Source organism: Rhipicephalus microplus, chromosome 10 (assembly GCF_043290135.1).
Source record: "Rhipicephalus microplus isolate Deutch F79 chromosome 10, USDA_Rmic, whole genome shotgun sequence".
In the NCBI taxonomy this organism is placed as follows: Eukaryota; Metazoa; Arthropoda; class Arachnida; order Ixodida; family Ixodidae; genus Rhipicephalus; species Rhipicephalus microplus.
In genome coordinates this window covers 68,225,503-68,241,301 of record NC_134709.1, presented here as the reverse complement: position 1 = coordinate 68,241,301, position 15,799 = coordinate 68,225,503, and the positions used below count along the sequence as shown (strand labels likewise).

Sequence of the window (15,799 nt, the reverse complement as noted above, 5' to 3'; positions counted from 1 at the left end):
CAATTATTGCACCGTCAGTGCAATGTGCTCACGTTGTTTTCTTTAAATATGAACATTCACCAACTCACTCGACTGACCCAGTTATAACCCGTTTTCTATATCTCGGCGACACAGGTTAGAAAAAAAAATGTCCTCGCACCATAACGCGAGAAGCGCACTATCCTAAGCCCCGCCGAACATCCGCAATCCCATGGACGTGATCAATGAGGCCACGCTTAGAGATCGCGGAACAAGTGTGGCAACAGCAGCAAGAACAAGCCACGAGGAACGCAAGTACAAATTCTCTCTGCAGTAAAGGAACGTGCCGAGACACCGGCGTATACATCGCAGCGCCGCCTGAGACCACGCTGGGTCGTTACTTTTCCGCGGGCGCAGTTATTCACATGTCATTCGGTCATTACACGTTACCTCTGGTTTCACGTTTCCTTAATCTTCTTCGCCGCATCCGCCGTTGCTACTAGCATTTCTCTTCATTTCCTTCTTTCTTTCTTTCTTTCTTTCTTTCTTTCTTTCTTTCTTTCTTTCTTTCTTTCTTTTTAAGTGGAGGTACGTTGTGGACTCGCTGCAAAGAAGCGAGGACGCACGAAGTCGTTCTCAACGGAGATGTGCACAACCTTCCACCGCTTCCTCGTCACTCCCCTTTATTCGTCTGCTGCACCTCAGCTTTCTTTTCTTCAGAACTTTGTTTGCAGGCGAAGCTTTCCGTTTTTCCTCTGCGGCACGGTTTTTCACTTCCAGGTTTCGCGCACTGGCACGCCATATTCGAATTCCGTTGATTCGTACGTCATGTTAAAAAAAAAAATGACCGATTTGAAAGAGACACTGCCCCCCCCCCCCCCCCCTTCCGTGCGTTCATAGAACATGCAACCGTTGCAGCGTTAGGACTCGATCGAGCTCAACTCCTGGTCGCGGAGTACAACGTTATGATGGCGTCTTGAAATCAGAAACGTCCTCGTTGCAGTACTGAGTGTTTAATTATTAAATAGCTATTTTATATTCATCGGGAGCTGCATATTTCTACGTATGCCTGTACTATAACGGCATCCATCGCGCCCACTGCTCTGCTTCGGAAAATTCAAGCAATCACTTAGCCCGGGTCCACGTTAAAGAACCCCATGTAGTCGAAATTTTCTGACCCTCCGCTACGGCGTTTCTAACAATCATATGGTGGTTTCTGGACGTTAAACCGCACATAACGATCGCGCGGTAGAAAACGAAAAGTATGTTTTTAGAAAAAAAGTTTTTTTTTAGTTTCTTTTCATCTCCCACGCGTTTGCTTTGTGCTCTTTTGTTAGGCCACGATGAAAACAGAAAAAAAAAAAAAGAAAACCCTCTAGCCGGAGTCAATTTAACTCCACACTTTGATAACACAGCCATGCATTAGGCCGCATCACAACAAGAAAAAGCCAAAACCTTCCAGCAGATCTCTCGGGACATGTTTAAAAGGAGCGGCTTATCGGAGCACGCTCGTAAGCGTACTAGTTAGAGCAAAACACACCACGTTACGTATAACTATACGGCCGAACTAGAGGAGCGGCTCGCGCACAGAGTCCGGGCGTGCCGCTCCTCTGGCCCGGCCGTGGTATATAACGCGAATGCCTCCCGGGCAAAAACTGACCACCGAGCAGCTTCAAACGCCGTGAATCACGCGAAACAAGAGAAAGAAGCCGTATGCATCCGCGGCGCGCCAATTAATGGCGTTTCTCCGACGCTATAGCTTCGCACAAACGCGTGCGCGGTGCGTTGTAGTGGGTGAGAGGAGGCGAGAGGGGGAGAGATATCGATAAAGAGAGCGTTAAGAGAGGGAGCGAGTTGGATAGAGAGAGAAAGAGAGGCGGTGTAATTACCCTCCACCTGCGCGCCCACACACAGATGTGCTCTACATATACACGCTCTACCAAACGGCGAGGCCACAGCGGGCCGTAATAGCACAATTACCATCTCGCGGACAGGACCGCATGAGAGTCCAAGTACGGTGATGACGGGAGAAGTATACACGCCGCGGTGGTGTGTTGCGCGCGTTTAAGCGGCCCGTAATCGATGGGAACGGGACGTGCCCGCAATCTCTATACGTTAACGTTCCCACAAAAGCGGGAGTCCACCCAACAGGAAAGAACACTGGCACGATAAAACCTACCTATACTGCATCAACGAAGAGCCCCAATTTCGCGCAGATCCAATCTCTTGCGGTTTTTCTTCCCCGGATTGCCTTGCGCGTGTACGTTACGTACATACATCTCGAATAAAAAATTTTTCGGGTGGATAAGGCGCCATCTGCTACCGCCTGGCACACATTTGGTCCAATTTTCAATCGTCAATTTAATGTGGCTCGCTACTTTGAGGACGTGCAAAGATAGAGCGTCGACGGAATTCTAGAAGAGCCGGTGAAACAGGTATCTATGTGAAAAAAAAATTAATTGCCTGTCTGCGGTTGCGAATTATGTGGACGATTGGAAGTCTGGCCACATGAAGAAAAAACGACATAAATGTACACAGATACAATGTCATACTTTCCGCTACTTACTGATTGGTAGCATCAAATTAGTAGTAGTAGTAGTAGTAGTAGTACTAGTAGTAGTAGTAGTAGTAGTAGTAGTAGTAGTAGTAGTAGTAGTAGTAGTAGTGTTATTCAGCCCAATCACCCTTTATTATCGTCTTCACGGTCAGCCCGATTCTAAAAGCTCCTCGACAGCCTGACATAAACCCAACCTGAAAGACACAGCATCTAATTGACAATGTTTATTTTCCACCGAAGAAATTTCGGTGCCATATCTGTCCTGGGTCAAAAAAAAAAAAGGTTTCGTAGCAGTCCGTAACGGTTTTATTTATGCGCTAAAATTTCAAACTCAATTAACGATAAATACGTAGTATCAATCTTCTTATGCGCGAATTTCTAATCCTCTGAGCAGACTCAATGCTTTGCGTCAAACAAGTGAGTATGACCTCAGAAGGAGCACGTCATCGAGTCTCAGATATGCGAGAGCGATATTCCAGTAAAAAAAAAAAAAAAAAATTCAGCGCCAATGGCACGCGTTGCACGCTGGTCTGTGTGGCTGGCACAAAAAGGCGCACTTCCATTAATATGAAGAGCTCCGGTTGGCACTTTTTTTTTTCATTTACTGCAACAATTAAACAATTTTTTTTATTTGGGATCTCCCCCTAAGACACGCTACAGCGTTCACGTAGCGTGGCCTCAGTTGTTCCAGAGTGCCAACTTTTCCCTCGAAAACTACAATCAACAAAATAAATTTGGTGTCACTTCCGAACGAATGGATAACGTTTTGGTTACGTTCTTGTTTGGGTCAAAAATACGGCTTCTTTTGCGTTTTCTGTTTCGTTCTGACACACTACACCTGTAACCAAGGGGCGTAGACAGAAATATTTTGGGGGGGGGGGGGGGGGGGGGGGGGTTACTACCCTGACCCGAAGTGGCATCCGGGAAGGCAGTCGTGTTCGAGTGTCGTTTCGTGCTCTGTATGCCATGGCAAAAAAAAAAAAGAAAAATCTTTAGCGAGGGGATGGGGAGGGGGGCAGTGTACCACCCCCAGCCTACGCTACTGCTGTGACCAATAAGATACGCTCTCTAGCAGATAGAATACACAAGGTAGCGAGGCATCGTATAGACACCAATGCAACTGCTTAGCTCTCGGCGTGCTTTAAAGCCAACAACAAAGCGAGAAAGAAATAGGGGGGGATAAACAACAAGAGGTAAGGCAGGGAGGTTAACCAGGCACATGCCCGGTTTGCTACCCTACGCTGGGGGAATAGAAAGTGGGCATAAAGATGAGAGAGAGAGAGGAAAGAGAAGAGAAAGAGAGAGAGAAAAAAAAGGAGGATTGTCAGTCAATCGGCTGGAGCGTATGCAGCGGTGGCGAGAAAGAAAGATGGAAATAAATAAAAGGAGGAGACAGGGAGGTTAACCTAGAAGGACTGGTTTGCTACCCTGTACAGGGGTGGGGAACAGGGTCGGCATGTATCACGCTGCTTAGGGCCTGTACCCACGTGTTTTTTACACTCACAATCTCCCACCATACCTCCGCCACACGGCACGGCGCATGCATATTCCCTGTGTGGGCGCCCTGAAGCATCCCAGTAATCCATGCTTGCACACGCCAAAACGATCGCGATCTCACCCCTTTAATTGCCCTCCAACACACGCGCCAGGCTTTCCTGACCGGCAGTTTCTTTCCGTCTTTGAAGGACCAATTGCACCGCAATGGAGAAGCTACACAGCGCATGCGCGCGGAGATGCGCGGCAACATTCGTGTGCGGCAGTAAAAAGACCATTAGTGGAATGCTTATCCCTCTTCCCCCCCCCCCCCCCTTTTTTTTTTCTTACGGTCAGTGTCGACGTGTAATGGGCTCGTGCTGTTGAGCAAACATGCAACGCGCCCCCTTATTTTGTCCTTCTTTAGTAGGAATACCTTACGGACTCGAGCAGGTTCTCCGAACCTCTACGCTTAACGCTGGTCGTAGTAGTGTTGCTTTTTGTTTTTGGCTACGTTTGGTTAGGTTTGAACTGCAGACAGGCGGGAAGGCACGCGAATGCAGCCTACTAAAACGCGTAGTACGTAGGACAGATAACTGGTGGTTAGTTAGAGTAACGGAATATATACCAAGATACGGGACTTGCAGATAAGTATGGCAGGCAGTTAGATGGGGTGATGAAACGAACACGTTCGCAGGCATAAAACACAAAACAGCTCATCCAGCAAAAGTTGAATTGCAGATCGTTGGCGAAATGTCTTCGCCCGGCAGTGACATTCCCTTTGCGACGGGAATTATGATCTGTTGGCTATAAATGCGCGAAATTCGCATAATTTGATGCAAAAGAACTCCAGACCAAATTTGAGGCAAACGAACAATTTTTATGGTGTATTTTAGAACAGTTAAATTTAATTACAACGTAATAATTTCATCAGAGCACGGTCAATGGTTTCATAGCTCTTCATAATTCGAATTCAGCGACCCATTGAAGTTACATGTGATAGACTACAATTACTTGTAGTAGCTCCGAGCATTGAATACTTTCGAAAGTCCTTAACTTCGTTTCTGGAACTGCGAAAAAAAAAAAGCAAAACGATATGCCCGATTGGGTACCGCGCATGGAATCACTATTGTTCATGAAACAATTGTAGAAAACTTGTTCTGTTGAAAATTGTTGAAGCACTGCAATAAAGAAAAAAAGCAGAGGCATGGCATTTTATTAAAAGCATAGGCATTTTATTTGCATCGTTCTCGATTTTTTGATCACGCATAAGATGATTTTTTCGCTCACAAACAACGACGCCGACGCCGCAATTTGTGCGAAACAAGCTCTTTAACGCTATCGCGTCAGTGTAGCAAGTGCCACGGCCGCTGGATTTGATCCAGCGGCCGTGCAAGTGGAAAGAACGATCACAAACTGAACATATGCATTTCGCGAAATTTGGTCTGTGCGGCGTGAAGGAAATCTATCGCAGCTTTCACGTATTTCGCAATCCCGCCATTGATTGATATGTGGGGTTTAAAGTCCCAAAACCACCATATGATTACGAGAGACTCCGTAGCGGAGGACTCCGGAAACTTCGATCACCTGGTGTTCATTAACGTGCACACACACTACTGCCATTTTCACGTTTACGGGCTTACTACAGCAGTGCCCTTTTATTAAGGCGGAAGCTTTCGATGCCTTATCAAACACAGAAAGTGACCGGCGGCGTCAACACGAGCGATGTTAAAAAGCGTAATCACGTGATGGAATGACCATATGACGTCAACAGATCGCCATACTTGTGACGTCCTACTATGAAGTCTTCTGATAACGTCGTCGCTTGGTCAAAGGCGGCCCGCTATACCACGAAGGCCGAACAAAACCAGGTGAGATGCAGACGGCTGGCAATGCCTTCGATGTCGGAGGCAGTGCAGATGGCGTAAGTTTTCCTCCTTTTTTTCTCTCTCTCTTTCGAGGCCAGGAGTTCCCCGTTGCAATGAGGCAGGTCGTCATTGCATGTGCACCTCATCATCATCATGATCAGATGCAGAAATACTTCGGAGGTGGACTGGGAAGCCTTCATTATATTGACCGGGAACAAAAAGAAGATGGTTTTCGTCATTTAGTCTTCTTATAAGCGAAAAACATAAGGGGCTATGCATGGTTTTGTTGTGTGTGTGTGTTTTCTACAGACTACGGGCATACAAAAAAAGCACCAGTGTCAACGGCACAAGACAGCGGCTTTTTAAGCGCCTTCGTGAAATACTTTGAAAAAAAAAAAATTCGAGTAGATCGCCAGCGCAGCGGGATGCTGCCGCACCCCGTCAACATCGCGGCGACCAACTTTGCTAAATATAGACACCAAATACTGTCGACTCGACAGCCGCAGAACCCCCCCCCCCCCCTCCCCGCTTTCTCCATAACAAACTGCCTATTTTTTTCCTTTTATGTCGTCATCTCGTGCTGACAGCTACACCATGACAAGACGCACGCCTCTGCTGCGAGAAAGATAACACGCAGATAACACAGCGCAAGCCATGGATAGCTGTGTCAGTACGCCGGCCACCACGCGCCGCTATATACGAAACCCACGTAAGCCAACGTCGTTTTCAGAAGCCCAACAAAAAGCTCGCTTTGAACCGACACGCAATAGCGGGAACTTATTTTATCTCATAAGAGACGCCGAATGGAGCAAATCACCACCGATCACTCAAAAGCGATAAAAGGGGCCTGTATACTTCCATTTCTTGTTCGTTTACTCGGCACTGCGATACGGGGCCGCATGCACGTATTTAATTCCTCGCTGTCGCACATCGCGAACGGTCACCGAATTTCGCCCCCGTATGTGTACACCGCGTAGGTCGTGGCGTTATTGCTAATTCAGAACACGTCGACGCAATCCCACGCCGTGGTGTTCTCTCTCCACACACGACTCGGCCGTTATGTCATGCACGAGCTCGCCACGGCATCGGTCAAACAACGCGCGTCGAATCTCGCTTCGTACGGAGGCCAGCCTTCCTCCAGAGCGCAGGTTTTGTTTGCACTTCCTCAATTCTCCCGCACGCCGTAATCGACACGGCGCGTGCTGCGAAGCTCCTTTCGTAAATCGAAACGCCGCCTACGGCGCCTTCCTTTTGCACGTTCGGCCGTGCCAATAGCAATCGAGACGCCTTGTGGTGCGTACTATTACGCGAGGCTACGTGCCCTATTAACTCGATACCCGAGACTACGATATACTAAAACACGGCGCTGCACGCCAACGGGCATCGTCCTCATAGAGAACGGCGACGAGGCCGCCGCTTCGGCGAGAAAACTACCTTCGATCTTTATCGAGGCTTGTTGGCGAGTTTGATTTAAGCCGTTTCTTCGGTACGCCAGGCCACGTTCTAGCCGTCTGCGTAAGAGCTGTCGACATCAAAGCAGAGCCGCTTCTTTAGTACACGTCCGGAATTCCAATCGGCAGAGAGAGCTGCCTTCATTCGGGCGCTATCCATAAGAACAAAACTATAAATACAGAGATGCAGAAGAGCCGGTTTGGGATCAAGTGTGGTACGTAACCCCCTTCCGTATACCCCCGCGTTCCTTCTTTCCACGCGCAACTAGCGGTCAAGGCGCTATTTACTGTGTTATGCATCTCGAAACGGTTTTGTTGTTCCGTCTTTCACGTAGAGGCCATCTTGACCCGCTTACCTTTTTGTTGCTCGGCCGACGTCGTCTGCTGGACTCGACGCAACCGGTGCAGACGACCCGATTCGACGCCGTGCACCGCTAGATGAAGCAGTAGTAGTATCCAAAGGTAGTGCACGGAACTACGCCGTCTCTGGCCGCACAACATGGTCGCGAATGCACGTGGCCGGCGGTTCCTCGATGCGTGTCGGACAATACTTGTTGGCTGCAACACTGGACGCAATCCAAACACACCTGGCACGCGCTCTTTCCGGAGCAGTCAGTGGTAACGTAGCTTACGTGTCAGTGGTAACGTAGCTTACGTTTCGACAGACGACGTATCCGTCTTTTGCGTAGGTACGAGCAGACGATACTGATTCCGACAGCCGGCTTGGGCAGGTGTTGCTGTCGTCAGTGGCTCAAAAAATGACGATTTCGTCGCTTGTGTCTTCAAATATGGCAATTGAGTGCAATTGGACTAGTGGTTTAGTAAGGATTCATTAACAAAAGTCTGGTGGCGAAATGCACATCACAAGGCGCGCGTTTCTTTCGGAGCATAGCATTCAACAATACCACACCCGGTAGAACAGACGCGAAAGCGTCTGCTACTCGTCGTCTGCAGGCCCCTTCTGCGCGGCTATCAACACTTCGGGCTTTCTATCAAAGGGACGGTATAATTAATTCGAGCAGCCTCAGTGCGCTGTTCCACTTCAAGCGCCTATTCCTGAACATTTGACGAAATGTCGCTTTGAACAGCAGACGACTGTCCAAGCAGATGGCATTTCCGGCGCGTTGTCTGTGGGAGACGTCACTACGCGACAAAAAAAGCAAAAGCAGTCTTCTAATGACAGGCAATTCGGGGTTGGTGCGAGGCCGGCGTCTCGTTTGCCAACGTCACGCTTACTGGTCCCGAAAGCGGAGTTGCCGTCACTCGAGACGGAAGTCGTCCAAGCCTGCAGCAGTGTAGAGGGACAGCAGTCATCAATCACTACGAGGTCCTTCAGATGAGACCGCGCGATGTCCCGAACACTTCTTTCTTTTTTTATATCTAGGCGTCGTGTCCCAAAGACAGCGAGCGGAGTCCCTGTCCTGTCCCCAGTCGATATGCTCGGTTGACTTGACGTTCCTACGAGCGTGAACTGTCACTTGACTAGCCTGTCTTGTCTTGTTTGCTCGTATGGTGGAAACCGCTGACTGTGTGCAAGCAGAAGTTATTGCAGTTATCAGTGCGTTAAAGGCCACACGTTTGAGAACGCAGTAAAAAAGTTGCTAGAGCCTTCGATATTATGATTGACCGATATTCAAAAGTTAGCCGCAGCGATCTCGTAGAAGCTGCGCTTTCACGTATACGTTAGGTGTTTGAAACCAGTACACGTTGGCGAAATAACGCACCGCAGCTAACCCAAGTGAAAAGCAACTGGCACGGTTGTAACAGACGACGCAACACTCTTCCCCTTGTTTGGGATGACGCGCACAAACACGCACGCAAACTGCTTGAACTCGCAATGCTATCACGTCATTCAAAAACGGGTGTACACCAGGGTAGAAGAAACCAGCTGCCGTCCAGGACTCGATCCTAAACACCGCTGGTCACGCAAAACGCAGCAGGCGACCTCACACAACGAAGTGTTGACAAGAACAGGAACACAGAACGTTCACCCACCAGACCGCTTCGAGCAGACGATTGCATTGCAGACGGTATCGGATGGTTCGTAAGCACACACAACGGGTCGCCACAACTCACGCACGAAACTTGCACACACGAGCATCCAAGCAAGCGGAAACATCACGTCCAAGAAGCATCGACGAGATGCGGAGAAGCGATAAGTAGCTCCGCAAACAGGGCGTCAGCGAGACAACGGGAATGTTCCGACGGAGCGCGCGAAACTTGATTGCCAAAAGGACGCCGCCGCCCGTTGAAGGCTAGCTGCTGCACGCCACGCGTGCGCCTTTCGACTCGGGACGACCAGCCGAAGCGCTCGCCCCTTCCGACATCGGCACCGACAACTTCAGGAGGCGCTCTGCGCCCCTGTTGGCTCGGAGCAAAAAACTGCCATCTCTCACCCAACACTCTCGCCCAGGACGTGAAACACTCTCTCCTCACGTTTGCATTCGAGACTTGTGTGCGGTGTCGCCCTCTAGGGGAGGGGGCGAGCGGCGGGGACGAGTCGATTGCGCGCCGCCTAGGTGAGGTCGGCAGCACCTGTGCTCAGGTGAGCATGCGATCGCGTAGGCAGGGTTGGGGGATGGGCTGTGAAAACTGCTGCCTGGTTATTTAGTTTGCAATTTGTCGTTGCTGGCTGGGTAAGACGGGCGCGGAAAATAAAGTAGCGGTGAGCCCGTTATCACAGCTATGTCAATTGTAAAGCACAACACAAACGGTTGGGAGGGAGGGTGTTTATTTGAAGCGAAAAGCAAATGAAATAATAAAACAGGGGTAGGGAACATAGCCCGCACCAGCTTGAGGTGCAATGAAAGTGAACATTACACAAAACATAGCAGACCCAATGCATTGTGGGAATTCATGCAATGTGAAGCAGCCAGCAAAGGGAAAACCTAGCTATTCATAAAATACATGTTACGATTTACACGTCAGGACCTGTCATTTATGTTCGTCATACAATTAAGTTGCGCAATGTCAATTTCGGCGTATATCAAGCCATCAAGCTGGCCGCCAGTGCGCCATACTCATGGCATGCAACTCAGGATGTACATGACATATGAATGTGATGATTTCCATGTCACCACTTGTCATTTATGCTCTTACTACAGTCACGTGACGCAAAAGCTATTGCGATATGTATCAAGATAGCGAAACCGACGCAAACGCACCATGAGCGTGGCATGCAAGCCATGTTGTAGATGACATTGTCGTATTACCATCCGCCATTCATGTTCTCCATGAAATAATAAAACGGAGTATCAAATTTGTTACATATCAAACTAGTTATCTGGCGGCGAGTTCACCGTGATCATGGCATGTAAGTCAACATGTACATTACATGAATGCCGTAGTTTTCATATCACCACTTGTCATTTACGGTCATCTTACACTGACGTCACGCAAACCGAATTTCGGCGTACATCAAGCTAGCGAAACGGCTGCATCATGACTTTAGCACGTACGCAATGTTGTACATAGCATAATCCTCATGATATTTATATTGAATCTACCATTATGTTCATAATACAGTCATGTCATGAAATACCAAATTTGGTGTTTATCAAGCTAGTGATCTTATCATCATGTATTAACCTTTAAGGGCCCTGAACAAGGCATTACATAAGGAGGAGGGGCGGCGCAGAGTTTGTGAGACGTATGATAAGACTAACTCATACATACAACACTACATACAACTACATACAACACCCTTCAGAAATGCAGAAGATACTTAGCACATCAGTACTAATGATCGCTGAAACAAAAAGTGTTGGCACAAGATTGCGAGTGAGCGAAAATTTAAAGCATAGGGCAATTACATAGAGCAATTACAAACACTTGAAACAGGTGATAATAAATAATTGTAGCAGTTATAAAATACATAAAAATGCATGCAACTATAAAAGTGAGTATTTGAAGTTATCTAAGAAAAAAAGCGTACCTACAGATTGCTTAAATTTTTTCTGAGTTCATCTCAAGGGCGATTCCAGTCTTCGATGGCTGCCGGCAGAAATGATTTATTGAATGAAACGGTCGAACTGTGAAGGCGTTGAACAATGTTGGAGTTGAACAGGCAGCGAGAAGTTCGAGCGGTCGTAAGTAACAGTGTTTCGTGTAAGTGGGGGAAGTTGCGGTATGCTTTGTGAAATAGGACAAGGAGACGAGTGCACCATGGGCGGGTCAAGCAAGTCATGCTGTACATCAAGAATCGATAAAATTAATTTCCAACAGTTGTTGGGGGCCACCCCAGGCGAAAAGCGGTGAAAAATGCCGCTCGAAAGGGCATGGTGGCCCGTACAGAGGGCAGTGTTGACATATTCGTCCACATAATGAACAAATTAAAGGCACAGAAGTACTGGAAAACGTAAAACATACATTTTAAACATGCGAAAACAAATGCGATTCATGTAAATGTAATGTAGAAACAGAAAGACAAGATACTACTACTTGTCATTTACATGACATGACAAGATATTACTACTTGAAATTTAACTTGCTCATACAGTCACGTCACGTAATACCAGTTTTTATGCACACAAACGGTCAGCTACACAAACGGTCGCGAGCATGCCATGATTGTGATATGCAAATCATGCTTTACGTGACACAAATCTCGTGATTTTCGTTGAGCTCACGTGATCGCCACTGTATGCATTTTCGCAATTTTGCCTCGTAAAGCGGCAAAAGTGTCACCAGTACAGAAATAAAAATATAGATTTCTGTTTAGTGAAAAAAGCGGCTCGTTTACGAAGTGCAGTCTTTCCCTTAGCTCGGTTATGCGAATAGAATGTTGTAATATGTTGTCTGTCCCTTTCAGTAAGATTTTTTTTTAAAGAAATGTGCACCGCAATTTCATACTTTGCGTTTCCGTTTGCATCCTTACAGGTCAAGCCCACGGGACCAGCGGCAATATATTAAGAAAAAGGCCAAATGACGAAAACTAATTAGAGAGAAGGACGGCGCAGGCGCAGCGGGGATACCGACGCATGTCAAAGCCGCGCGACTGTGTGCGATAGCATCTCCCGGACCGTCGCCACAGGAAATGCCACACTCGCGCCCTCTGTATCCTCGCCCATCGACAAACCCATCAGGCCACGGACGGTCCCGCGGTTGCAACCCACCCACACGCACGTGCAATTCCTAGCACTATACGCCGAGACAGGGCGCCAGACCTCGTCTGTAGTACCGGGGTAGTCTGGTTCTCATGGAGGGAGAGTGAACGTAGCTCCTGCATTATGCGGCCTTAAATGCCTCATCAAACACGGAAATATACCACCGGCGTCCACACGAGAGATGCGAAAAAGCCATAATCACACTGTGACGTCATTATGAATCCACGCATTTCCAAGAGGTGCTATGTCGCTATGACGTCAATCCCCTTGATGTAGTGTGCAGACACTATGCTGTGACGTCACTATAACGTCACACGACAGGGTCATCACACGACATCATGGGTCGATCGCAGAGACAGTCGAATGACGCTCTGGGTGAACACGAGTGATGCAAAAAGCCGTCATTGCACCATGGCGTCAACACGACTTGACGCATTGCCAAGAGTCACGAAGTCATCGATGTCGGATTAGATGACATCGTCGTTCGGCGATAGGTGTTCTGGTCGCGGAGGCAATGCAATTTAATGACATACAGAAAGCTTTCAGAAGGGGATGTGGTAGGGTCAATGCGTGTACTGCTAAGAAATTCATCATCAGCTACAAGTACCACCATCTAGTAAACACTACAAGAACTAAACGAGAGGTGGCTACATACAGGAGACGGTACCGCCATCTAGTGAACACTGCTAGAACTAAACTAGAGGTCGCAACATACAGGGGACGGTACCGCCATCTAGTGAACACTGCAAGAACTAAACTAGAGGTGGCTACATACAGGCTACAGGGGACGCACAGCCCACGCCCTAAGGAGCTTCGCCCCTAAAAGAGGAAGATGCCTTCGCCATCCTGTCGTCTTACGAGAATGCATCATACTGTAACTAAATTTAGCTCAGATTAGAAATGCCTTGAAGCACTCGCACATTCACACACCATTCCACTAAAAAAACACATGGCACACACATTAGTGAAAGAGTATGTGAATGTGTGAGCGCATCAAGATATTTTTAAGTTGAGCCGAATTTACACATATAGTATGAGGAATTATACCAACAAGCGAACAACAATATTTAATGGAAGAATGCGTAATAGGAGCTGTCAGTTCTTGTTTCTGAATTCTTCAACGCGATAAGTATACGCGGTTCCAGAAGCAGCTTCCAGACTCAGCCATAAAGATCATTTTTCAATACTGCTGTTACAAAAGTAAAATCCGGCGAATCCCACACACTACGGTAGTCAAATGTATACGAAGTCAGAACGAAGCTACCTATGGCGCCATACTTGAAGTGCAGTCGCCGCTTAGAAAACCAACCATCATACACGCCCCCCCCCCCCCCTTTTCAAACACATCCCTTTGCACCATGCCCAGGAGGATCCCTACAAGAACGCCTTCACTGAAAAAAAAAAAAAAGTGAAGAACTACCGCTGTAAGTTCGCCCAGCCCTGTTATCCTTTTATAGAACGCCGATGTGTGCGCGCTAAAGAAAATGGGTTCTGAAGAAATTGCATTTTAAAGAATTTACACGCATTCTAAAGAGATTAAGTGTCTTTCTCCATTCGGGTAAATGAATGCCAGCGAAGCTTGATGGCCACCAAGCTTCGCTTGCATTCATTTACCCGATAGGAGAAAGACACTTCCTGACACTCACTCACTCACTCAATAAATAAATAAATAAATAAATAAATAAATAAATAAATAAATAAATATCTATCTATCTATCTATCTATTTCACTGCGCAACACTCGTCCTAACTCTTTCCCTCCCCCTTGCGTAAATCTTTACCTTCGCGCTACGATTATGTTGATCCGGGCAACAACGGTGGCCATGCGTGGAACAATGGAAGGTACTGACGACATGTGGCAACGTGAAGCGTTTGCAGACCTCGACAAAAGATCGACCCTCAATTCAGAAACGGCTGATGACCGAAGAGCTACCCGCCGTTGTATAATGAAGATTTTTAAAGACGATAGCCTTTCTTGGGGACCTTCGACGGAAAAATTTTGGTCTGTCTGTCTGTCTGTCTGTCTGTCTGTCTGTCTGTCTGTCTGTCTGTCTGTCTGTCTGTCTGTCTGTTTGTCCTCCGTTAACAATACCTCAAACGGCACCAAATCGCCGACGCCATCCGCAGCGCCCACCAATTATGCTCAAAGTTTACTGTTTATAGTTGTGCGATTGTAAATAAAAAGCAATTATTGCTCATATCTGAGGCGCCATAACAACACGTCGATGTTTTGTATGTCTGCCTTTATACTAGAAGAGGCACACACAAGTAACTCTAAAAACTGTAGCGTTAATAGGGTTGCGCTGACAGTGCAACGCAATGTTCAAAAAGGTGTTTCTAATGCTTTTCTACGACGACACGGTGGTGGCACCTGCCCGTCGCTTTGCGATCTACATCTTATCACCTCCGAGACAGGCGCGCATCGTTCTCCGCGGGCACGCATGCCTTCGTTTTCAAAGATAACTGCCAGATGGCGCTCGTGTTTAACGAGCCTCGATGCGCTCGTTTGCCTCCGCTACACACTCGAGGCACTCTAACGGAACGCCTCTAGAATACCAGCCACCAAATTTCTTGCGCAGAACATCAAATAAACGTTTTGTCCACTCTCTCCAGACGCAAGGCTATCATCTTTCGATGAAATGTGCAGTGCAAGATGCAGATTCGGGGCCAATATTTTTAGGGGCGAAGCTCCTTAGGGTCGAACCATGTCCGGCATCCTCCGTGAAAGTCACGATGATTACGCTGACGTCGATGAAGAATAAGCACGCTCTAGACTACACATTCTCTTTTTGCCATCACGGCAACACAAATGCGAGGTATATACCCAGTATACGCCATTAAGATGACGATGAATGACGCGCACATTGCAGACACACATTATCTTCCTTCCTGACCCTTATGACAACCAACAAAACAACATTGCATGTACTGTACCCACGTATTATCACTGATTTGCATATTCGAGTGTGGACAATGTACGGGGGAATCGCGGTCACCCGAATGATCCCCTCGAGCTTCGCCCGCTCATCATCATGCACTTCGTGGACATGCTGTGATTTTCCTTTTCTTTGTACAACCTTATGCTTTTATTATGTACTGTTACCATGAGCGTAGGTAAAACCTTGTCTTTTGAGATGCAAATCCGTGTTGCATGTTGTGTTGCGGTAAGGCGGATGCGGTGGTGCTGGGAGAGCTGCAGTGTGGCTTGGGTGGGGACAAGCGCAGTAATAGCCGGAAAGGATGGGCGAGTTCCCCTTTTTCACCCCCCTGCGGACGCCGATGGTCCCTGGGCGCCAATAATGCGGTGAGACAGGGGACCGTTATAGCATTGAATGCGGAATAGCACACAGGCCGCCGACCTTTGCAGTATTACGTGGCGTTACGCGCG

The 15,799-nt window shown here is 47.7% G+C and overlaps 2 protein-coding genes across 2 annotated transcripts in view; one reads left to right on the top strand and one right to left on the bottom strand.

The window, feature by feature from the left end:
* Positions 1–8,166, bottom strand: part of LOC119181246 (tyrosine-protein kinase transmembrane receptor Ror-like) — a 349,304-nt gene extending 341,138 nt beyond the window's left edge. Inside the window, exon 1 of the mRNA XM_075875786.1 lies at positions 7,664–8,166. Within this exon, the coding sequence (XP_075731901.1) occupies positions 7,664–7,808 (145 nt within the window). The 5' untranslated portion in view covers positions 7,809–8,166. The remainder of the gene's footprint in view (positions 1–7,663) is intronic.
* The window catches only part of Trs31 (trafficking protein particle complex subunit 31), a 587,499-nt gene that overhangs the window by 373,100 nt on the left and 198,600 nt on the right, over positions 1–15,799 (top strand). The window lies entirely within an intron of this gene.